This window comes from Lissotriton helveticus, chromosome 1_1 (assembly GCF_964261635.1).
Source record: "Lissotriton helveticus chromosome 1_1, aLisHel1.1, whole genome shotgun sequence".
NCBI classification, from domain to species: Eukaryota; Metazoa; Chordata; class Amphibia; order Caudata; family Salamandridae; genus Lissotriton; species Lissotriton helveticus.
The window spans coordinates 1,038,662,038-1,038,687,730 of NC_136057.1; the positions used below are offsets into that span (position 1 = coordinate 1,038,662,038).

Consider the following 25,693-nt stretch of genomic DNA (forward strand, 5'->3'; position numbering starts at 1 on the left):
GAACTGCATTGTGAATGGAACGCAGATTTTACTCACTTTGCTAGAGACTAGGAGGTCGGGGTAGGTTCCTTTGACATCTCCTAAGAAATGTTTTTTATCTGTATGTAGCATTTAATTCGTATTAAAGCCTTGTGTGACTAGGCAGTGCATGTTTATATTGTTTACCATGTAGCGTATTCCTCATAACGGAGTGTTTAAACACAGGTGTTTACATTGCTGCTTTGATTTTTCTTTTTATCCTGAGTTTGAAAACAATGAGAATTTATTTTGTGATGTTAATTGTATCATATCACTACGAGTGCAATCTGCAATGCATGCTGTGCATACCGTTGTATAATGCAAGAAAACAAGCATAAACAAAGTGATTGTCCTACAGACTTCAATTCTCAGCACTACATTAGTTAAGTATATCCAGCTTAAAGCATCATTTTTAAAAAGATGGAGAATGATTGTGCCATGCTCCTTTCTTGGTTTGGTCCTGTAGAATAATTCCATTTATGGTCCAGTGCTTAGAATAAATAAATGATTGCAATTTAATCAAAGTTAAAACATTTGCACTAGTATCTGCTGAGCATGTCACTGTCATGTAATGAACCTGTTACTGTACCCGTGCTTAATCTTTGTGACAAAAATGCAAGTAAGAGAAATTTTAATGTTATTTTAAATACGTATGTGTAATTTATAGGTCTCTTAAATTTCATAGGATTTCACTGCTGAACATTTATTGTTGTGTTTAAATAGTGCCGATATGATTAAGGTTACATTACACTTTCCATTGGGAATTGGGTAGCGCTGTTTTGCGCAAACTTTAAGCAACATTTGTCCAAACTGCACCACATGCTTTATAGCCTCCATGAGTTTGTTTTTTGTGTTTTTTGTACATGTGAAGCTTTTTACATAAACATCAAGAGTTCTATTGCTTAAACACGTTTTCGAGTTCTAGAAATGGGCACTTGTTAGGTCTGACATTAGGAATGACCTTTTGATTTTACTAAAACTATAAGTATAATCTACTTATTTAAAAGGGCTCCCCATCAGTCTCCTTTAGCTATCGGTTTCTTATTGTGCCATTCCATGTTCTTTCACCCACTACACCATACAGGACAGGAAGCCAACTTTAGAATTCGGCTAGCTTCATTGTAGGTGACTGCACTATGTCCTTTCACTGAGAGCAGATCTATGACAAAGAAGTTCCCTTCAGTGGCAGGAACTACTGTAAGACCAAAACATTTTTTTTACTTTGACGAGGGTCTGGCAACTTCCCTAACAAAGTTTTGCAAAAAGCACGACCAAACAAAACCAGCTGCAAGTAAGCCAAAAGGGTAAAAGCCAATTCCAGACACATTAACCTTGCCAATGCTGGTTTAATTTGCTATCCTCCATAGAACATAAAAAACATTGAAATAGCTCAAAGCAACCTGTCTCAAATTTTCACAAAATTTGAAATGCTCCCTCAACCCACTGGGACCATAAAGAAGTTACCCACATATTGAAAAAGTCATCCACCCATTTTTTAAATTCAGGTAGAGCTAACAAAAAATTGTAGTTATACTGAGTGACGAAAGGCGTATGTTGGCAACATTCATGATCCTAGGCATGCACACTGTTGTCTGGAGTCTGAATGAATCCATGTCAGAAAGATATTAGGAAAGGTGGGTGTTGAAATTGGGTTATTAGTTGTGAAGGATGTTAGTCCTTCACAAGTACTAGGTCTACAATTGTCTCCTTAATGATAACCAAGTACTCCATTGTAGTACTTAACTCTCTCAGGGTAGCGAAACAGAGCAGTCCAAGGCCTTTCAGGGGAGGTGGTGTGGTCAGGTAATCTCAATTCCCTGACATCTAGCAATAACACTCAATAAAATATTGTTTGGTCAGTTTTTTTCCTTTAAAAAAGGAAAGTACATTTATAATTTATTACAGTCGTACTACTAAATACTACACATTAAAGTAGAAATGTATACATCCTGTAGATAGAAAATACCTTTGTGACATCCTCATATAATACACGCTTGGTGGGTACTGAACCCCGTAATCACAATACCTAGTACCTATATCAGATGCAATATCACAATATTGAGGGATTTCATTTTAAAAGGAAGGCCTACTTTGTCAAAGGGTCATCACATTAATATCTCTAAGGCAAGCCGTATTGGCTTTGTCAAAGGGTCATCACATAAATATCTCTAAGGCCAGCCTATTGGCTTTGGCAAGGGGTCTGCCCCATTAATAATCAGTCACGTTAGAATTATATCACTAAAGTCGATAGAATCAGCAATCATATTCACATGCATTCAATAATAATACAAGCATTGCGACTTCAGTTATTATCAATACGTGTTTTAAATAAAGCATTGCATTTGAACCCGAAACCTGCATGCCACAGTCTATCTTTAACATTCTTCAGGTCACACAATGGACCCTGCAGAGCCCAAGTGTCAAAGCTTCAGCTCTATAAACACAGTGTTGAAGTTTCACTCCCCGTTTTTCTTTTCATCTATCCCCTAGGGACACTTCTAAAGTAATTACCAGTCCACTAGGAGTCCTTAATACACTCCTATACAATTGCCCTCGCAATCTGCCACTCTCAACCACATGTTTCAGCTCAGTGTAGGTTCCCAATCCTGAACACACAAGATGATGGACGGAATGTTTCACAATGGCAAAACATTCACCCCCAGTCACAGATCTGGGTTTAATCCATCGTTCTTTTGCTCACCAAGCCACCCCAGTTCAGACATGGCCATATGCAAATCAGTCTTGACCCTGTGCCTCATGGGAACAATCCAGCCCGAACTGCCAAGCCACGTCTTCCCTAGACAGGAATCAAGCATCCTAGGACCGGTTTCTGGCTATCAGCCGTCTTCAGCCAGGATAGCTTGATTCCAGTGGCAAAGTGAGCAAGGGACCCACGTTTGGGCATACCCTTCCCACATAGGGTGAACAGCAAAACACACAAGATGATGGACGAAATGTTGCACAATCCTGAAACATCATCAAGAGCTTGTTTCACTTGGAATTAGTAGCCCACATTACTTACTGGTGAGTGATGTGAGGAGGAACCTGATAATGAAGCATGCCACCCATGGGTGGTGAGAGTTTTCCTCCTTTAATAAAAAAATGTCAACAACTGAAAGCCTGACTATTAATCACACATCCAGTCAAGGGTGTTGCGGTCTGTTTAGACAGTGTGCGGCTTGTGTGCTCACCACATCTGTTGCTTTGTCTTACCATATGCTTCTCTCGCCATCCTGTGTTGTTTCTGCTCCCCATGTTGCTTCCCCACCCCCCTTTCCCGTCTCCTGTTTTGCTTTCCCACCTTCCCGCATTCCCCATTTTGCTTCCACACCCCTGTTTGGGGTGGTTTTTTGTTGTTGTTTTTATTGATCAACTTGGATTGGTAATTCCAAATTTAAAAAAGTCTGCATAATTTTGTATGTGCGAGCATACGTGATAGTGCGTCTGCCTACAGAACAATGCAGCCATCCACATCATTTTTTTTTTTTTAAATTCTTTCAATCTTTTAATCATGCAGAAATAGCTTTTTTACTGATCCTCCATCTTTGGTTCACTCATAGGGGAGGAAATACATCATGAGTACAGAAGCTGACAGACTGAAGTCAGTCAGTATAGAAAAAAAAAATAGGTGTTCGCAAGTGGCATGTTTGGACACATTCTCTTGCCATCAGGGTTGCTGTGCAGCATGGTTAAAACCAATTAGCAAAGTCAGTAGGTCTCAAAGGCAAGACTTATTGACTTTCCAGTGATTGTTTCTTTTTGGTTAAGCACACCGAGAGTAGATTCATTTTCCAGCTGTCTTCCTTATATGCTACTCTGTGCCCCACTGCTGTGCTCTGTGTTGCCCTGTGTAACCTGTGTTACTCCCCTGCTCCCCTTTGGTTTGCGCTCCACATTGTGTGCCTCTCCTTTCTGTTGCTTTCTCGCTCACATGCTTCTACCCCGTTCCACGTTGCGTCCCTTTCGCGTGCTGCTTCTCCCCGTACTCCACATTGCTCTCTTGCCCATGTTGTGTACCTATCCCTTCATCCTCTGTGTTGCATCTGCCACCCTTAGTGTCGTTTCCCACACATGTGCCCTCTGTATTGCTTCCCTCTCCCCCACCCCCACTTTACTTTTGGGGGGGTAAATACTGTTTCTGTATTTCCTGATCCACATTGGATCAGTAACTAAAAAAAGGGGAAATAGCACTCCATGTCATTTTGTAGGCACGTGCATCAGTGGAGCGCATGTCTGCAAAATGACACTGCATCATAGCGCTTTTTGGGGGGGGGGGGGGTCGATGGGAGACTTCCATTTTAGCCATGCTGCACAGCATTAGGGATGCTGTCAGCATCTCTAAAACCATTGGCAATGTTCAGCAAAGTCATGGTCTATTGGCTTTGTCACTTTAAAACCAGAGCTAAAGGTAAAATGTAACTTTTTATATTTTCAGCACTTCAAGATAGTTTGTCCTTGGGACCCACTCCTTACTTCCCATTCTCTGCAAGACTTCAATACTAGAGGGCGCACTTTCGGACCACTCCCCTATGCCCTGCTGATCTGGGTCTGTCTTGGTCCATTTGCAAGCCATGGCATCACAGCTTGTCCTGCTGCAATCGCCTGGTGGGCATGAGCCAGCTTAAAACCCACGTACATATCTACCGGGAACATGATGACTGCTCGGTTGACTGCTAGGCTGACATTGTGGGCAGCAGTGAAGACGACGATCAGGGGGCTGCCGATGAGAGACGCTGACCTATCCAGCAGGCTGAAGGAAGAGCATCAGAAGGTTCTGGAAGCAGATAGAGACGTCCTCACTCATGCTTACATGGCTCACCCTTTTGCTATTGTGTGGCGCAGCTTTGAGAAGGCATGCATGGACCGCAATAGCCTCTTTACCTTCAAAGCGGAGTATCCGCTTCAGAGATTGAAATACCGGCACTATGAGCAGGGAGAGAAGGCAGGATGGCTACTGGCGGCACAGCTCAGTCAGAGGGAAGTGGGAATGGACTCTGCAGTGCTGGTCACCAAGGCATAGGAATTCGCAGTTGCGTTTTTCATCGTAGTACTTGGAATTTGTTCAGGGACCAGCGCAGACGGACACCTTCTTAGATGGTTATTCACTTACCATGACTTTCAGAGGACTTCAGACAGCTGCTTCAGGGCACATCACTAAGGAGGAGATAGAACAGGCCATCTCTGATTTACCCAATCACAAAGCCCCAGGTGAGGATGGCTTCCTGGCATTGTTCTACAAGTGGATCAAATTCAAAGTGGTGGATCTTCTGCATGATTTTGATTGCTCACCCTCCCTGGGCTTATTATCTGATAGGGCGCCGATTTCAGTCCTGTCCAAACCAGGAAAGGACCCTCTTCTTTGTGGCAGTTATTGCCCTATATCCCTGCTTAATGGGGATGTTGAGATATTGGACAGCATTCTAGCTGTCCACCTCAAGCGAGTTCCTCCCCGTCTTAGTCATCATTCGCAAGTGGGGTTTGTCCCTGGTCTCTCGTCACGCAATAACCTTCGCACGTTAGCTCATGCAGGCAGGCTAGCACTGGACCTTCCAGCTGAGACCTTGGCACTGTCATTGGATGCTGAGAAGACCTTTGACAGGATTGAATGGAAATACCCGTTTACTGCGTTCTGGAAATGTGGCCTTGGTGATGACTTCATCTCCGGAGTGAGACAGTTCTATTACTTCCCTCCCCCCACCCCGCCCCCCCTTGCCGCAGGTCAATTGTGGGGGCTTTCTTTCTGATCCCTTCCCAGTCCGCAGATGTATCCGTCATTCTTGCCCACTCTCCTCTCTGCTATTTCTCTTAATGATGGAACATTTAGCGGCTTCCTTGCACCAATCTCATCGGATCATAGGTATTCCCACGTCTGAAGGTCTGTCAACACTATATGTATGCACAGATGACGTTCTTACCATATCTACCTTACCCTCCGACATCCCTGCGGTACTGGAGAACATTGATGCTTTTGCATCAATATCCTGCTACAAGGTGAACTGGGGAAAGAGCGAAGCCTTGCCGCGGTCACGGATCACCACATGCGCTGCCATCGCTGGTTACCCATTCCAGTGAAAGAATTCCTGCCTTGGATATCTTGGCATTTTAGTTAACAGGGACCTGGAGCGCCTGGTGACAGATAACATGGACCTACTTATTGAGTGAATGTGATTGGACTTCGCCAAATGGTCCCAGCAGAATCTCTCATTTTGGGGGGTGGACACAAGCAGTGAAAATGGTTACTCTTCCCCGATTCACGTACGTGTTTGGCATACTTCCCCAACTAGTACCCCTCTTGACCCTCCGTCGGATAGATGAGACCATTAAGGCTTTCATTTAGGGTTCAGCGAGACCATGCCTGGCAATTTGAAAGCTTTTTTCCCATAGATCAGCAGAGGGACTGGGCATGCCTTCTGTGGAGCATTACTGTCTAGTCCTACATTTGGTACAAATGGCGTACATACACCCTTGGGTCACGATCGAACGCAGACTCCAGGAGGCCTCGTTGGGACTACAGGCCCTCTATTTTCCTGGCCCTGCCGCTGCCGTGTCCTCCAACTCTATGCTAAAAGCCATGTACACCTCCTGGATGCGAGCTGCCAAGTTCTTTTCAGTGTATGCACATCTCCATGACCAAGCTCCCTTCTGGAACAATACTGGTATTCGCTTTTGGGGGGTAGGGGTGGGGGGGAAATGGGGGTGGTTAGGCATGCTTGATTGGGGCCACTAGCGCAGAGCTGGGATCTTTACTCTTACACACCTAATCTCTGGTGGCAAACTCAAGTCATTGGAGATGATACAAAACAAATTTGGCCTGGTGCATACTCAACAGTGGCGCTATACACAACGACTTCATTGCCTGTTGAGGTCCCCAGCCTTGGACCATGCCCTGTTCTCTGGTGCTCATTTACCTTAATACTTGAGGTTAGTTTAAAGGTGTAATGTCTGACATTCTATTATCTCCTGATTCGCCTCCTCTCCTCCAAGCCACAATTGGCTAGCCTCAGAATGACCTGGCAGGATCTCCTACTGGTTGAATATGATGAAGAGGATTAATCAGAGCTTTTGGAGGCCCTGGAATGGGGCGTCTGGGAAGCACGGATGAAAGGGTTGTTCACTCACTCTGCTTGCTGGTGATGCGACCATGCATCCTGTGATATTGTTCACATATTACTGGACTGTTCCGTCATTCGCCCCTTCTGGATAGCTGTGGGGTCTACACTCCGGGAATCAATGGATTTGCCCTCTCAACTACCCCCTATTTCTTCTCCATGACTAATCCGATCTTTCTGAGATGACCCGCCATGCCCGTCCTTTGTTATTCACGGCCCTGACTGCTGCCAAGATCTGTTCTCAGCGACACTGGCGTTCTCCACAATTGCCATCGCATGAGGAACAACGAGCAGGGATGTACAAAACTGTGTCCTAAATAAAGCTAATTTACAATTTAATGGACAAAGCAGATATTTTTTTGCTCACATGGTCCCTCTTTCTGCAAAATGCCCCCCCAATTTGCATTACATCTTGATTCTTCCTCATCCCTATCATTGCCAGGCCCCCTGCTCCCCCCAAAGGTAACTATATTAGGGCTTCGCTTGACCGGCCTTCTCGTCCATGCTTTGTTGTTTCATCTTCCCGCCCTTCTTTTCTTACTGCCCTTCTTCTCTTTATTTTCCTTTCTCCAGCTTATTTTCTTACCCCTCTTTCTTATCTCTTGTTTGTTATTGGTGCATTTATTGAAAGTAACATTTATGTCAATGGGTCGAGGCTGGATTTGCACGTCACTGTATTTTCTGTTATTTTTCATTACTTGATTTATGCCAATTAAAAAAAAAAGACTGACAACCTTCCCAACATGCAGTGCACAAATACTGAGTCAGTTTACCTTTCTGATTCACCTGGGAAGGATCTCCAAACACTGCTGCCTTGTAAAGGATTATTTTGGCAGCAAACCTGTCTTTTTAAAAACAATGTTGCTCTATTTAACGTTTTTATTGTCTTGAGGTGATCCTCTTAACCTTTGTCTTTACAGCCACTGTGCAAGGTGCCTTTGAATATCTTTCATGTGGAGGAAAAAAATCATAATAGGCCGAAAACCATGAGTGTGTTCTGTAGTAGGGGATCTCTGTGTATAGTCATAATCTAGTGAATAGTCCCGCCCATGTGCGTGGACCCCGGAGCAATCAAAAATAATCTCTTAAGTCGTCAAAAAATGCAGACCTGCACAGACACTTAAGAGAGAATTTAAAGACAGATAATGCAGCCTATATCCACAGGCTACACTGTCCAGTACTTCAACTAGAAATTCCACCAAAAACCCACAAACAGCACAGCCTGTCCAGTTTTCTCCACAGAGAAAAACGTTCCTTTACCAGCAAAAGCCTCTGGAATGATAGAGAGGAAGGAGTGGACAGACAAGCCCCATAGGCTGCCAATATGTGGCTCAGAACAGGATACTGTGCCTTTAAGAGAACTTTCCAGAACTCTCTCAGTATCCCAGATGCACAGCAGGTCCCTTTTACTATAAGTTCTTTTTTCCGGCTCCTGCAAGCAGGACCCTGGAGCATTGAGCTCTCCCTTTCAAGGGTTTATTTAGAGATTTTTTCACTTTTCAAGTGTTTGAGTGCTTTAATTTGAAGTACTTTGTGTGTGTCTTTGATCACTCTTTTATTTGTCAGAATGCCTGCTTTGTTTGACAAATGCCCAGAGTGTTCGAGGAAGAAGGCCAAGTCGGACCCAGACGAGGTGTGCATAGTCTGCCTTCCCTCATCTCATGTCCCGGAGGAGTGTGACATTTGCCAGACCTTCTCCACCAGGACCGTGAGAGAGAGGATGAAGATCAGGCTCCAAGCCCTGGAAGATAGAAGACTGAAGGCACAAGGTGGGTCTGGGCATACTCCATCTGCCCATGCTGAGGCCTCTGGGGGCTCCCCATGGGCAGTAAGACCAGCAAACGTCCCCGATCTCCGCCTGCGTCGATAGTATCGACGACGGCGGGACGACGGCGTCGAGAGGGATGACAGCAGTCTGTTCCCCGTCTCCCCAGGGCTCTGGGTCGAAGCGGCGTCGAGGGGACTGACTAGGCCGCCGTCGAGATCGCCGTCGACTGAGTCATCGGCGGCGTCGTCGTCGAGTCATCGACGTCGAGAGAGTTCAGCCCGGCGTCGGCGCTCGCAGTCGAGGCGACACAGTCGTTCGCCGTTGGCGAAGAAGAGGAGGTCAGCATTGAGGGGATCCTCTACGTCGAGGAGGACGTCGAAGCCTCGCAGGCATTCAACGTCGAGGAGACGCTCGGCGTTCGCCATCGAGGAGAAGGCGTTCGACGTCAAGGAGATGTTCGACGTCGAGAGGACGACGGTCGCCGTTGAGGAGGAGACGTTCGACGTCCAGGCGAGACTCAACGTCGAGACGATGGCGCCGGTCGACGTCGAGACGGCGTTCGTCGCCGTCGAGACAACGTTCTTCGACGCCAAAGAAGCGCAGAAGGAGTTCTGACGCCAGGAGTCCCTCTGGGTCCGCTGGGGCGCGCCGGCGACGTTCGCCAATAGGAGACACTGCCTCTCCATCGCTTCCGCCTAGGAAGGAGTCGTCCCCGGGCTCAGTGTACTCCGAGGTATATACACCTCCTAAGCCGAGTTCGCCTTCCCCTCCTCCTCCCTTGCCCAAGGTACCTCCGCCGCGGACTCCCACTCCGCCTCCGCTTCCACCACCGCCTCCTCCTCATTCTCATCCTCTGCTTCCGCCTTATGGACCGCCTACGGTTCCGCCGAGGACGGCTTCACTACCACGGTACCCGACGTCACCTAAGGGGACTCCTCCGTCGAGGCTCCCGGTCAGGCCGCAGTCGCCTACTCCTTTGAGACCTGTGGAGCGTCCGAAGCCGAGGAGATCGAGCTCTCGCTCCGGCCGGAGGGAGAGATCGCGGAGTAGTCACCGGTCGTCGATATCCCACACGGACTCTTCTGGGGCCAGGGACTACTCGCCGACTTTGTCGGAATCCCCTGGGACGAGGGTGTCGCCAGTAGACATCGTCTCATTCCAAGATGTTCTGCTGAGGGGTGCGGCTAAGTTGGGCATCACGGTGACGGTGCCCACGCCCATGACGTCCGTGATTTTCGAGACGCTACATAAAAAGCACCTGTCTCGACCGTTGCTGCCTCTAGTACCAGGATTGGTAGAGCCCGCCAAGGAGTTGTTTCTCACTCCGGCGGTGACGAAGGCGGCTCCCTCCAGGCTCCTCAAGAAGTACCGGGTGCCGGATTCTGACCTGGCTTTTCTCAGGATGGATCCGACACCTGACTCGGTCATAGTGACGGCAGCTAGAAAGCAGCATGCCACCACCCCGTCGTCTACAGTACCTCCTGATAAGGAGAGCCGCTGGTTAGACTCGGCAGGCAGGAAGGTGTGTGGGACGGCGTCTACTGCAATGAAGGCTGCAAGTGCCGTGGCTTTGCTAGGGCGATACAATCGAGCCCTAAGGGAGTCCCTCCAGCAATTCGCGGAGCTCTTTCCTCGAGAGAAGAAAGAGGACTTTCAGGAGATTCTGAATGAGGGGATGTTGGTGTCGAACCAACTCATCAGCGCGGCTGCTGATGTCTCTTCTGGCGGCGCATGGGTACTGCCATGGTGTCAACCAACGGCGCCACGCTTGGCTTCGCCTTACATCTCTCAAGTCAGAGGCTCAACAGCGGGTGGCCAACCTGCCTTCCTTGGGGGAAACCCCGTTTGGCAAGCATGCGGACGACGAGATGGCCCGCATGAAAGCGGAGGCCGAGACCCTGATGGCTGTCTGGTTGGAGAAGCCCAAGGAGAAGAAGACCTACCGCTTGTTCCAGAGACGGTTCGGGGCGCAAGGCAGAGGGCGAGGACAGGCTTCGGGACAGCAGCAACAACAGCAGCAGCAGTTCGGAAGGCCCTTCCAGAAGCGCCAGAAGGGCAGAGGCGGCCAGCAGTCCGCAGCAGCGAGCAAAGGCCCGGCTGAGCCTAGGCCCTGAGCGGTTACTTCCCCTGCATCCGTTACCCACTCCGGTGGGGGGAAGCGTTCAATTTTTTCTGGCAGAGTGGAGAAAAAATTACTCAGGACAAGTGGGTGCTTAATATTGTTTGCAATGGATACAGTCTTCGGGTCACCAGCCCGCCTCCAGCAATTCCACCGGTCAGCTCGCAGTTTCAGCTGCGCGAGCTCCAGGCGGAGGCCGATACCCTGTTAAGGAAAGGGCGATAGAAGACGTACCTCTGTCTCAAAGGGGAAGAGGTCTGTACTCACGGTTCTTTCTGGTTCGCAAGAAGGACAAGATCGAGTTCAGGCCCATTCTGGATTTGCGACAAGCAAACAAGTGGATTCGCAGAGAGAAATTTTGCATGCTGTCGTTGCATCAGATTTATCCTCAGCTCCAACAGGGAGACTGGCTATGTGCTATAGACCTACAGGATGCGTACTTCCATGTGCCCATTGCACACAAACATAGGAAGTTCCTGCGATTCCAAGTCGGCGCCAATCATTATCAGTACACAGTACTGCCATTTGGGCTGAAGTCTGCGCCCAGAACATTCTCGAAGTGCATAGCAGTGGTAGCTGTACACCTGAGGAAGAACAAGGTGTTTGTCTACCCGTACCTGGACGATTGGTTGATCAAGGCCTCCTCCTTCTCGGAAGCTCAAGCGCACTTCCAGAAGGTGTGCGTTCTCTTGAACAAGCTGGGGTTGCACATCAACATGTCCAAGTCTGTCCCGACTCCGGTCCAGTGCATACAGTACTTGGGAGCCTCCATAAATACGCTGTCAGCAAGCGTGTCTCCTTCGGAGGAGAGACGATTATCACTCCTTCGGATGGCTCAGGCTTTTATGACCGCTCCATCTACAACAGTGAGGACGGTGTCTTCTCTACTGGGGTCGATGGCCTCTTGTATCTTCCTCACGCACGGCTGCACATGAGACCATTGCAGGAGTGCTTGGAGGATCAGTGGGATCAGAGGAAAGGGTCTTGGGACGACAAGATACGACTGTCTCTGCATGCTCTTCAGTCTCTGAAGTGGTGGTGTTCAGCGGAGAATCTCCGCAGAGGGGTTCCCTTCCACAAGGACATTCCCACACAGACTATCGTGACTGATGCGTCTCTCCACGGCTGGGGGGCGGACTCCGGAGACTTACAGATACAAGGAACGTGGTCCCTGACGGAGTCCACGTATCACATCAATTTCCTGGAACTCAGAGCTGTTCACTTGGCACTGAAGGCCTTTCATTCGTCCTTCCAGACCAACTCTGCTTGTACAGACGGACAATATGACCACGATGTATTACCTCAACAAGCAGGGGGGCTCGAGATCACGCACTCTGTCGCAGGAGGCGCAGGCGATCTGGCGCTGGCTTCTAGCCAGAGGACTGACATTAACGGCTACCCATCTACCGGGTGTGCAGAATGTTCAGGCGGACGCACTGAGCAGACTGATTCAGGAAAACCACGAATGGGTCATAAACGACGAAGTACTAGGAGAAGTCTTCGCAAGGTGGGGGACTCCAGACGTAGATCTGTTCGCCACCGCCGAAAACAGCAAATGCCGAGACTTCGCCTCCAGGTACTACCAGCAGGGGACGCTGGGGAATGCGCCCCCTGCACTGGTCGAACAGCTTTCTGTACGCTTTTCCACCCATTGCCCTGATTCCGGCGGTGCTCTTCAAGCTGTCCCAGTCCAGGGTGCGGATAATCCTGATTGCCCCGGAATGGCCCAGGCAGTGGTGGTTCACAGACCTGCTTCACCGGTCTCTACTTCCTCACATACGGCTGCCGACCCGCCGGACCTTCTCATGAAGTTCGGGGGCAGATGGTGCACCCCAACCTCTCGTCTTTGAGTTTGGCGGCATGGCTCCTGAGTGCAATATGGCCATTTGAATCTACCAGAAGATTGTATGGACATACTGAAGGAGGCTATGCGACCTTCCACTAGGACTTCCTATGCTTACAAGTGAAAGAGATTCTGCATCTGGTGCAAGTCCAAGAACTATGATCCAACGACATGTAAGGAAGATGTCATCCTTCAGTATCTTCTACATTTGGCGTAGTCTGGCCTTAATTTCCATTCCATTAAGGTTCATCTCGCCGCGCTGACTGCCTACAGGAAATGCCCTTCACAGACTTCCTTCTTCCAGATCCCTGTGATCAAGGATTTTTTGGAAGGCTTGAAGAAAGTGTTCCCTCCTGTCAGGCTTCCTTCGCCTTCATAGGAATTGAATGTGGTGCTGTCCAGATTGATGAAGGAGCCTTTTGAACCTATTCATAAGGCTTTGTTGCAGCACCTGTCCTGGAAGGCGGCGTTCCTCGTGGCCATCACATCGGCCCGCAGGGTGAGTGAAATTCAGGCGTTATGTTGCCAAGAACCTTATACTGTATTTCATGCTGCTAAGGTTGTTATGCGTACTCACCCTAAATTTCTTCCAAAGGTTATCTCTGATTTCCATGTTAACCAGACCATAACTGTACCTACGTTTTTTCAGAATCCTTCATCTCCAGCGGAAAGGACTCTGCATTCCCTGGATGTTAGGAGGGTGTTGAAATTTTATCTGGATAAAACCAAAGATATTCGTAGGTCAGATCAATTGTTTATCAATTATGGATCAGTCAGAACCGGTCTTACTACCTCAAAACAGTCCATCTTGAAGTGGATTGTGTCCTGTATACAATTGTGTTACCAGAAGGCTAATAAGACCTTAGGGGGTAAACCTAAAGCTCATTCCACCAGGGGCAAAGCTACCACGACTGCTTTGCTACGTAATGTTCCAATTGCAGAAATCTGCAAGGCGGCCACTTGGAAGTCGGTCCATACCTTTGCTAAGCATTACTGTCTGGACACTGATGCCAGGACAGACGCTCAGGTTGGGCAGGCTTCGCTGCGAAATCTGTTCGCACAGTAGTGGTGTTATTTCTCTTCTCTCCCCCGCCGCTTTGGTGGAGGGATGGGCTTGCCATTCTATTCACTAGATTATGACTATACACAGAGATCCCCTACTACAGAAGGAGTAGTTTCTGTCCTGTAACTCCAGTTCTGTAGTAGGGGTATCTCTGTTATAGTCATAAGCGGCCGCCCTCCTCCCCGGTGGAGAAAGATATTCATGTAAGGAATGCTACAGGTCTGCGTGTTACGCCTTCAAAAAGAACTGAAAGTAAAAGGGACCTGCTGTGCATTCTGGGATACTGAGAGAGTTCTGGAAAGTTCTCTTAAAAGCACAGTATCCTGTTCTGAGCCACATAATGGCAGCCTACGGGGCTTGTCTGTCCACTCCTTCCTCTCTATCATTCCAGAGGCTTTTGCTGGTAAAGGAAAGTTTTTCTCTGTGGAGAAAACTGGACAGGCAATGCTGTTTGTGGGTTTTTGGTGGAATTTCTAGTTGAAGTACTGGACAGTGTAGCCTGTGGATATAGGCTGCATTAACTGTCTTTAAATTCTCTCTTAAGTGTCTGTGCGGGTCTGCATTTTTTGACGATTTAAGAGATTATTTTTGATTGCTCCGGTGTCCACGCACGTGGGCGGGACTATTCACTAGGTTATGACTATAACAGAGATACCCCTACTATAGAACTGGAGTTACAGGACAGAAACTACTCCTTGTCCTGGGTCCCACTCTGTTATGAAGTGTAAAATCTGCTTAAAGATGGTATATGGGTGATTCACGGACAGGGAGGGACTGCATCGTAGTGTGAAAAAGGCTGTTCAGCCTCATAAAACACCTGCTCCTGACGGTCAAGAGAGATGTCATCCTCTCTCTTTTGACAGTCCTCATATGCCCAGGTCTGATCCCCCTTTGAGGCTCTCAAGCCAATCTTCGAATTGTCATGGGGCATGTTTCCCAGATTGGCATAGAGGCACTACACAGTAAGATATTTTAAGTCAGTGTCTTAGGTACTCGATGCCGAGACATTTGTGATAGAGACTGATGATGTTGAGGGTGTCTAGAAGTTCTCCGGGAGCTTCTGGTCTTTATAAAAGGTCCTGTTGGTAGCTCTACAACCCTGAGAGGCTGCATGCCAACCTCCAGTCAGAAGGTCAGAACTTGGAGGGGTATTCTTCATTTACCTCTTTCTCTGGAGCTGCAACCTTCTATTGAAGAGCTTCATTCCATTCTAGCAGCAAAGGATGACTCCACATCCTGGAAGCCAAGAGTGTTTATCTACTACAACTATGCAACGTCTAGTGGTTTTAACTCCTGTTATGCCTCCTAAGTTTCCAGCTCATCGAATATTTTCTCCAAAAAGATAGGGCAATGAGGCAATAAGCAAAATAACCCATCTATGCCACCATTTCTGTAATGAGCCAGAGATTAAGAAGAAAAAAGATTCACTTTGTTCAAGGAAGAGGAATGAAAATCCAGATTACATGCCTTTTTGAAAACCAGGTATCATCCTCTTTAGCTGTGAGGCAAGACATTTCCAGTCTTTTCCTCCAAGAATTTTAGTGATGAATGAGGAACTCTTCTACTATGAGATCACCAATAGGGCTACAAAGAAGCTTATTATAGAGATGTCTGTGCCAGTCTATGAAACAGTTATTATTTTTGACATTTGCTTCTAAACCACGGGCTAGACCCATGGTAGCCTTGGTGCCAGGTCTTTTGGAACCAACAATGCATACTAGCCTGACTCCTGCCTCCATCAAACCAAAGGATAGATGAGAGGGATAAACCTCCTGATTCCATTCTTAAGAGACACGTCCTAATTCTGTTGTGTCTGTAGCCAAGATGCACAATAATGAATTGGGCTCTACCTGTGCTGCTCCTCTGTAAAAGAAAAGCTACCTGGTGGATGCACTAGGAAGGAAAGTCTGCACTACATCAGCTACTGCTTCAAGGGTTGCTTGTTATGCAGCCTTATTATGTTGTTGCAACAGTTAGCTGTGGGATTCATTGGAACATTTCTCAGATCGACTTCCTAGGGAATCTAAAAAAGAATTTACAGAAATTTGAAAGGAAATAATGATCATCTCAGATCAAATTTTCAGTGCTACCATGAATATCCCAAGCAATGTTCATCATATTTAAGACTAATTACTTTAACGCCTCAAAGCCATAAAAAAAACATGGCATTGATGTTTTTGTTCCTCCCTTTATTGTTCACTTTTAGGGGAGGAAACTCATCACATGAGGCCAGAAGCAGTATCTTTGAAATCCATCAGTATGGAATAAAATAATTGTTTGTAGCATGCTTGGATGTAGATTCACATGCTCTGCATACTCCTGCCATCTGGTGCTGATCCCGGATATTTGCAAGTTGTTTTTAGGTCTCGCGCCTAGCGATACACTGCGTAGCCGTGTTCGCGCAGCGCAAGTCTTTTTGACAGGGTTTTCGAAATGGACCCTGGAAATGAACATGCTCGTGCGTGTTTTTTTTCCTTTTGCGGCCTGCCATTGGCCTTTTCCTGCATGTCTTTTTTGTAAGATTGCACACAATAGGCCAGAGGTGGGCGCATAGCTCCACCTCTGAACTATTGGTATCTATTACGCGCATTTCCTGCCATATGGTTTCAATTATCGTGCCCAGACACGGGGCGCATCGGCGGAGCTCGTGGGAGCGAAGCGGCGCCAGAGGTCCCCTGGCGGTGGAGGTTACCGGAGGAGGTTGCTGCCGGGTGCAGTGCTTTCCGTTGGCTGCGCCGTTCTGCAACCGCCGGCGGTCTGAGAAGACGAGTCCGGGCCTGGGCGCCCTACTGGTGTGGATGGATGCCGGGCCCTGGGTGAAGAGTCCGCTGAAGCGGCTGCAGAGGCGCCTGGAGCCGGGGGCTGACCACGCTGCGGTCCTGAGGAGGTGAGGAGGTGGAGGGTTTGCTGTGTGGGCCTCCTTTCCCCCTGCACCCTTCGGCGGCCGTGTCGGGCCGTATGGACTAGGGACGACGAGATCGTGGCTGAGGTGGGCAGCGGGTCTGTGCACTGCGGTGCTGGCGGGCCGGTCCTGGAGCCTGGGCTTCTCCTGCTATCTGGTGGGCTCCATTGAACCCCCGTCTGCGTCCCTCACTGGGGCGCCCCTCCCCCCCCCTCTGGCCTGCTGTGGATGTTCGGGCCCTCTGACATTTTGGGGTGCGAGGTGTAGAGAAGCACTGGGGGACCCTCAGCGGCCGCAAGGCGGCTGACCCGCGACATTTGGAACTCTTTCCTCTAACCATGGAGGCAGGTAGCTGCGGACGGCAGGCCCTGCAGTGAAGTATGCCACCCTCTTTACCCACCCGAATACCGGAGAGGTGGAGTGCCCGACTCAGAAGGCTCGTCGGGTCCCCTGGCCTACCTTGACCTGCAGACTGGAGGGTCCCCCTTTTCCCCCCATTGACTGCAGGCTGTGAGTCGAGCTGAGACTTGGGGAGGGGCAGATCGGCTGCTGTGTCGGGTGGTGCACATTTGTGCCTGCCCCCTCTCTTCCCGCCTGGAGGCCCTGGATCTTAAGGTTGAGGCCTGTGGAGGGGCCCTGGGGTCTTGGGCCCACTGAGGTCGCCTCGAGGGCCGCCATCGCCTTGACGAGGAGTGTTACCCTGGTGAACGGCCGCCTCCCTCCATCGTAGGGGAGTGGGAGAGGGATCGGCCGCCATACCGGGTGGCGGGGCCGCGGCATAGGTGCTGCTGCGTACCTCCCTCCCCTCCAGTCGAGCACCTCCCTCCCCCCCAGTCGAGCACCTCCACCTGACTCTTTGGGAACATGGGCAAGAACCGTGCTTCTCAGGCCATTGCTCCCTCAATTCAAACTAAAATGGACCAATTCACCAAGCCTGATTGTGACCCAGCGGCTGGGTCTGCGGCTGCACCTGGGGGACCGGAGGGGATCTCTCCACTATCCTGCAGGCGATCAGTGCATCGCAGGCCTCGGAGGAAACCAAGATTGGTGAAGTGCGGGTTGATGTGGCACTGATTCGGCAAGACCTCGGTAATGCCACGGCCCGTATTACAGAGGCGAAGTCCCGTCTTTCCACGGTGGAGGATGACATGGGCACTCTAAAATCCCAAGTGGCCCGCCTGCAGGCACAGACTGCGGAGTTGCATCGCAGGGCCGAGGACACAGAAAATAGGGCCCGGAGAAACAACCTGCGCCTCCTGTGTTTTCCGGGGGGAGTGGAGAAGGGACGCACCAACACCTTCATCGAGGCATGGGCTGGTCCTGGATGCCCAAAGAGAAACTCCCCTGGTTTGCGGTGGAGCGAGCTCCCCGCTACCTTGCTCCTAAACCCCCTCCTGGAGCTCCCGCTCGCCCCATTATCCTTCGAAATTTCAACTTCCGGGACAGGGATGCGATTCTGGAGGCCGCCAGGGTGCAAGGCCCAGTGCACTTCCAAAATTCCAAACTCATGGTCTTCCCGGACTATTCTAGGGAGGCGCAAACACAACGCCGGTCTTATGACGAGGTCAAGCAGAAACTCAGGGCCATGGACCTCCATTATGGACTCCTCTTCCCGGCTCACCTAAAGGTGTTTTTTCAGGACAAAACCTTTTTCTTCGACACCCCACAGGCGGCATGGACCTGGCTTACGGAAGAGCGGCCCCTCCTACCTGGTGTGGCCCCCTCCACTGCACCGAAAACGACGGCCCAACCCGGCCAGGAGGTACCCAAGGCGCAGCGGCACCGAACTGGATGCAGACGACGGGACAACCGCTGGGGGGGACTCTCGGTCGTCGGGGACATGGTCCCGGCGCTCCCCGATTCAGACCTGGAGCCAGAGGGCCTCCTCTCCTACTCCGGTGTCTTCCCTTATCAACATGGGTAGCGCCCCATGATCCGACTTGCCCGGCGGAGGGCCTTGTCGGACTCAGATCTGTCTGGAAGCCCCGTGATCCGTGGCTCTGGTGGGGAGGAAGGGGTGTGATCAGTCTTACAAGTTGTATGCCTTAATTCCACCCTTCAGGACCTGATATGGCAAGCCTATCTCCGACCCCGTGAATGGGGCTCTCCCTTGGCACCGCTGGAAGACCCGGCCAGGGTTTACCTTCTCACTGCCATCCTGGATTTGAACCATCTTGTGACTTCTTTGTTATCCACTCCATGCTTATCCATTGTGGGCATGCATCCGTATATATGGAGGGGGTCCGACTCAGCCATGCTCCTGACTAATTGTTGCTAAATGTTTTAGAGTAGCGAATCACCTTTTTGTGGTGTAGTTAGTAGTTGGGGTTTTGGGCAACAGATGCTTCCACTTCAGAAGTGTAGGGTGGGGGGAGTTGGGGGGGGCTGGGAGGGACGGGGGACCGTTGTTCCTCGACAGTTTGTTTTGTTTAGCCGCCTACGGGCCCCTGGTTGCAGTTCTTCTTGGTAACTATGTTTCTCTGACTGATCCACAGTTGACACGCAGATCACATCTTCCATCTGTTTGTTATTTTTGGCCGCCTACGGGCCGCCATCGAGGGCTCCTATCAGTAGTTAAGCTCCCTCCTTCCTTGATTTCCACAGTTGAGGAGCAGATCACCAATTTCCATGGCTCTGTTTCTGAGCTTGGATTCGGGCGGGTGTGTCCCTCCGGGTGGGCAAGGTCACACGTAGTTATCCGCCTCTCCACAGTCCATTCCCTTAGATGATTTACACCCTCACTAGACCATCCACATGCTTTCCTGGAATGTCAATGGCCACTTGGACCAAATTAAGTGCACAGCTGTCCTCCGCGCTGCTCACCGCCACACGCCGGACATTCTCTTCCTCCAAGAGTCGCACCTCCTGGGTACACAATGCAACTTCCTAGCTCGTTAGGGATTTGACAGGGTCTGGCACTCTGGTTTTACACGGGGCTCCTGGGGAGTGGCCATCTTTCTGAGGAAAGGGCTTTCCTTTACCCTGGCAAAAGCAGAGTCTGATGCACAGGGCCGTTATGTGGCCGTCTCGGGAACCATTGAGGGGCGCCCCTTGAGCCTCCTATGCCTTTACATTCCCACCCCAATGTTGCCTCCAACACTTCGCCACCTTACACAAGTGATCTCCTCCCTCCGGCAATGTCTTTTGGTGGTAGGGGGGGACTTTAACGCCGCTCTGCAGCCCATGCGTGATACGACGGGGACCTCATCCGGAGCCCGTGTCGCTTCCGCGAAGATCCTCTCAAGCTGGTCCTCGGCCCTAGGTCTCTGTGACGTGTGGCGGGTTTGGAACCCCCGTGGGGAACAATACACCCACGTATCGGCAGCCCATCATACTCACTTCTGAATTGACCTTCTCTTGATGCCGGCCACAGACTGCCAGCTGGTTTCTGAGGCCGCGATACTGCCCAGGGGGGATCTCGTACCACTCTCCCATCTCCCTCCGTCTCGGGTTCCCTCCGTCGGGCCCAAGAGCGACTTGACGGCTAAACGCCTGGTTCTTGCAGGACTCTGCGATGGTGGAGTCACTTGGTCAGGAGGTGCGTTACTTCTTTTCCACCAATACGGGCTCGGTTCCCTCGCCGAGGACGCTGTGGGAGGCGAGCAAGGCCGTTATCCGGGGGGTGGCCAGGGGACTGGTCCACGCGAAACGGTCTGAGCAGACGGCCCAGCTTTTTCAGCTGGAATCCCGGGCTGCACAGCAGAAAGCAGCTCAACTCACTAGCGACGCAAGGGATTCCTCCCGACAACTAGCCGTGGTACGCGAGGAGATCCGTCGGATCTCGTTGGAATCTGCTAAAATGCTTTGAGGTTCGTCGGTTGCCTGTATTTATGGATGGGGTGACAAGAATGGCAAGCTCCTCCACAACATTGTGTCCTATCCCAAAGTCAACCGTATTATTCCGGAGGTCGGCTCGAACACCGGGGCCCTCCAAGTGACGTCCTCAGCCATCGCACAATCCTTTGCTGCTTACTACGCGACCCTCTACACCGCTCGTCCCCCGGGTGCTTCTCTGGCTGACTTGCTGGACGGGACTGGTACCCGACTGCCGTGTCTCTCTCAAGAGACTGCAGAAGCTTTGGACCGCCCCTTCACCCTGGAGGAAATCCAGGACGCTGTCTCGCTCTTGCACCCCGGTAAAACGCCTGGGCCTGATGGGTACCCTCAAGAGAACTATGCGGCCTTTCGGGATATTTTGGCCCCCCATTTGATGGATCTTTTCCGCCATGTGGCGGAGGTAGGCAAATTCCCGCCCGAGTCGGATGTCGCCACGATAGTGGTTATTCCGAAGACGCAGCCGCCCTCCCTGAACAGTGCGGACTACCGCCCGATCTCACTGATCAATACAGAGATCAAGATCTTCGCCACTGTCTTGGCTCAGAGACTCCGACCCCTCCTGCAAGACCTTGTCCACCCCGACCAATGCGGGTTCATGCCTGCCAGGGGCACTCGCCACTGCATTCGCCGGGTCGACCTGGCTCTGGCCCACCGTGGTCGCCTAACCCCGTACTTGGCACTACTTTTCATAGACTTTGAGAAGGCTTTCGATACGTTGAATTGGGATTATCTGCAAGATGTGCTGGACAGGATGGGTTTCGGTCCCTCGTTCCGCCGTCTGATCAGTTTTATACACTAATCCCAGAGCCCGAGTACTCATTAATGGGGAGCTTTCTGAGGCATTCCCGATCCAAAGGGGTACGCGTCAGAGGTGTCCGCTCTCTCCACTCTTATTTGCGCAGGCGATGAAACACCTGGCGGCCCTCATCCGACAGGGCCCACTTATTAGGAGTTGGGCCTGGGACTCGAGCCAGGTTGATAAGATAGCCCTATATGCAGACTACGTTCTGCTTTATTTGGCAGACCCAGATAGCTCTGGCGGCTCTCTTCGCTTTTGAGCGGGTCTCCGGACTCCGCCTCAATCCGGCGAAGTCAACTTTGGTCCCCCTGCATCCCTCCAGAGACTGCTATGACTAGCAGTCGGACATCCCCCTTAGGAGACACTCGGTCAAATACCTTGGCGTTTGGATAGCTCTTCTGCCAGAACTCGAATGGGCTTTAAACGTTACGCCTTTGGTCGTCCGGATGAAGGCGGATCTCAAGAGGTGGCAGACCCTCCCCCTTAACCCCCTGGGCAGGAGTGCACTCTTCAAAATGATGGTCCTCCCCTGTTTTCTTTACATACTGCAAAACATTACTATCCACCTCCCGGGTAGTTGGTTCCGCGAGCGTGCCGGTGTCCTCACCCGGTTTCTCTGGGGAGGGGGGAGACCACGTTTATCTCTGGCACATTGTCGTATTCCCCCCTTTGATGGAGGTATGGGGGTAACCAATCTCCACCTCTACTACCTGGCCACGAAACTCATTGTCATCCACGATTGGTATGCGGGCGGCTGGTCCGACCCTGCATACCGCGTGGAACTCAGTACGTCTGACTTGACGCAGATCCAGGCGTCTATACGGTAGCCCAGTGCCACAGGCCCTGCCCTCGGTCACCAGGACGGTGTTTCTGGCCTGACGCACGGCCCTTCGCCACGTGAGGTGGGACCGGAAACTCACTCGGCAGACGCCACTTTGGCATCGTTCCTGGATGCAGGAGGTCTTGTCTCTGCAGGGGTTCCGACGGTGGGACCTCTTCGGAGTTTCAGTGCTCGGAGATGTCTGGGTGGGGGACCACATTTGCTCCTTTGCGGACCTGCAGCAGCGCCATGCCCTTCCACACTCCCAACTCTATAAGTACCTACACCTCACACACCCTTCACACACATGTCTTACCCCCTGTCTCCCTTCCAGAGTTCAGCCTGCTGGAGGCTCAGGTGATGATGGGAAATCTAGGGAGGGGGTGAGTGTCCCGTATTTACCGGTCCCTGGTGAACAATGGTCCTGCTTCCCTAGATCGGCTCAGGGCTCGATGGGAGGGTTGGCTGGGCCCCCTAGAAGATGCGGACTGGAGGGATGCCCTTATGGCACCCAAAACCCTGACCACATCCTCCAAGTTGCGCCTGGTTCAACTTTATTACCTACACGCTGCATATCTCACCCCGACACGTCTATTCCAGGCCCGGTTGAAATCCTCTCCAGCATGTACACGATGTGCCTCCGCCCCAGCCGATTTTGATCACATGGTATGGTGCTGTCCGGCTTTGGCGCCGTTTTGGGGGGTGGAGCGTGAGCTCATGGAGGCCCTGGGATGGGAGGTTCCCCATGATCCGATACGCATGTTGTTGGGGGGTGTTTGACGGCTTGGATAGCTCTAGGGCGGACAAGCACCTGTTAGGGACAGCTGTGGTAGTGGCCAAGAGAGACATAGCGGCGCACTGGTCCCATGCTAAGGCGCCTACTATAAAAGGTTGGAGGAGAGGAGTGGACTGGTGTGGGATCCAGAAGGAAGCCCTAGTTGAAGCCCGGGAGTGCCCTGACTTATTCAGTAAAGTGTGGGGTAAATGGTTTAATATGCTTCCACCCTGATGATCTGCCTTTATTTTATTTCATGTACAACTGTCCTTAATGTATGGACTGCCGTGTTATACCCCGATAGACCGCCCTTTTCCTTGTCAACTGTATGTACTGTCATGCTTATCCCGATGGTTATTGATCTGCAACCAATGAATTTATATGTGATCATAAATCTAATAAAATTGATTATAAAAAAAAACACTCCGATTGTCATTAATGGCTGTATATTTGTGATGTAAAAGTGATTATACAGAAAATCCCAATAAGGATGATTTTTTTTAAAATGGAGCGAATACCCTTCCAATTTTGCTTAAAATGCAACACAACATTTTTTGGTCAGACCAATGCTGGGCGTGCGATCTGTGCTTGTCCACCAAGCAGAGGTTGAGGAGCTGCTCAGCAAAAAGACAATCCGGCACTGACACAAATGATGGTGGGTACACGGTACAATGCAATTAAGGCGTGTCCTACGATAATAGATCTATTTGAGAGGGAGAACCTTTTTGACACCAGAATGTTCGAATTGGGCCCATCAGGCCGAGAGCCAGCGGAAGGAATGCAGAGCCCTGGAGATGCTATCTTCTGAAGCTTCTGAGCTGGAGCTCAAGGTAGATGAACTCCTGGCATGCCAAGGCACAGGCTTTAGGGCAAAGGGCACATCATTGCCCTATTCCTCCTTCTGCGCTTAAAGGTCAACCCCATTGGGTTAGAGCTCGGAAGCACTTGCAGGTCTAGGCTGAGCACTACTCCTTGGGGAGTTGGTCTTTGAGCTCTGAGCCTAGCCTGAAAAGGCACTGACATTCATGACCTGCTCATGCGCGCCACACCTGTTGATCCAGAGAGGGCCCCAGAAAGGTCTTTGCCACGGGCTCATTCACATTCCCTCCACCTAGAGGCACTGAAAAACCTGTGTTCGAGTCCTATGAGCTGTAAATCGTATACTTATGCATAGATCGCCATCTGGTGTTGGGCTCGGATGTTTGCACTTTGTTTTTGTCTTGGAAGAAGTCTTTGTAGTCACGAGGTAGGTGACTCCTTCTTAGGACGATAGTGCGCATGGGCATCAACTCCATCTCCAGATTGTTTTTTCCGCCATCGAGTTCGGATATGATTTGCTGCCTCCGGGCAAGTGTTGGTTTCGAACCCCCCTTCGGCACACAATCTTTCTCCACTCGACTGTATTGTTCGATCACGTTTCCCTTTCGACGCGCATCTTTAAAAACAAACTCCTCGATCTTCGACGTGGGCCATTGGGCCTATCCCCGCCGACCACCTCTGCAGTCAATGGAAAGGACTCCTTTAAAAAAATGTCCCAGGTGTGGTGCTAAGTTCCCACACATGGACTTGCATTAGGTTTGTAATCTCTGTCTCTCCCGGAGCACGAAGACAGAAACTGTGAGGCCTGTGCATTAGTCAGTTTGAAGAAAACCATCTGTGATAGTCTGGCTCGATGTCACAAAATGTCTTGCGAAAGCAGCTTGATTCCACACATCTTCGGAGCAGATCCCAATGTCCAGCCGGAGCAACAAGTTGATGAAGAAGACGTCTGAGGCCGACGACTCCGACGTTGAAGGGGAGACAATCACCCCGACTCAGCGGTCTTTGAGTACCGAAACTCCTCTCCCAAAACCCAAATCTAAGGCTCTGGTAACACCCTTGCACTCTGGTTGACACCGGCAACATGGCTCAGAATCCCCGCCCGGCTATGAAACCTAAAGATAAGCCTTCCGGCTTGGGCTCGAGCCAGCTCCCTAGCGATGCCGAAAAGTTACCTTCGGCACCGATGCACAAGACCAAAGATTTGCCACGCCCTTCTTTGTCGGCACCGAAGACAGACCAAGGACAGACGGAACCTAAAAAATCTTTGGAGCCGAAAACAACTTCGGAGCCGAAAGTCGATCCTTATCAATAGTCATAGGCACTTGAATATTCCCGCCCATACGCTGGGACCCTGGAAAATATTTAAAAATTATATATGAAAGCCTGCAGAAATGGAGTCAGTAAAAAAGAATATGTAACTCCATTCAGCAATATGCCCACAGTAATCAAGTGCCAATTGACTTGTCGCACGGAGTACGCAGTGTATGTGCTGGAATGCCCCTGTGGTCTACGCTACGTTGGTAGTACAAGACCACAGGTTTATAAACGCATTCTTCTGCACCTTAGGGCCATTACCAACGGCGACACTGCGTACCCGGTTGCGAGGCACTTTGAAGAAGCACACAGGAAGAATCCGTCTGGATTGAGATATTTTGTCATTGACATGGTACCGCCACAAAGGAGAGGTGGGGACCGAGAGCTGCTATTGCGTAGGTTAGAGACCAGGCACATCATTTTATTAGATAGTAAGATGTCGAATGGTCTCCATGCAGGGGAGGACTGTCATACTTACTTATAAACATTGTTTTTATACTGACC

At 50.4% G+C, this 25,693-nt stretch overlaps 1 protein-coding gene across 2 annotated transcripts in view; it reads left to right on the top strand.

The window, feature by feature from the left end:
• The window catches only part of PPP6R2 (protein phosphatase 6 regulatory subunit 2), a 744,860-nt gene that overhangs the window by 315,934 nt on the left and 403,233 nt on the right, over nt 1–25,693 (top strand). For both annotated transcript variants that reach the window (XM_078677857.1, XM_078677853.1), the window contains exon 9: nt 1–60. This exon is cut by the window's left edge and continues 54 nt beyond it. In XM_078677857.1, coding sequence (XP_078533983.1) covers nt 1–60 — 60 coding nt within the window. The remainder of the gene's footprint in view (nt 61–25,693) is intronic.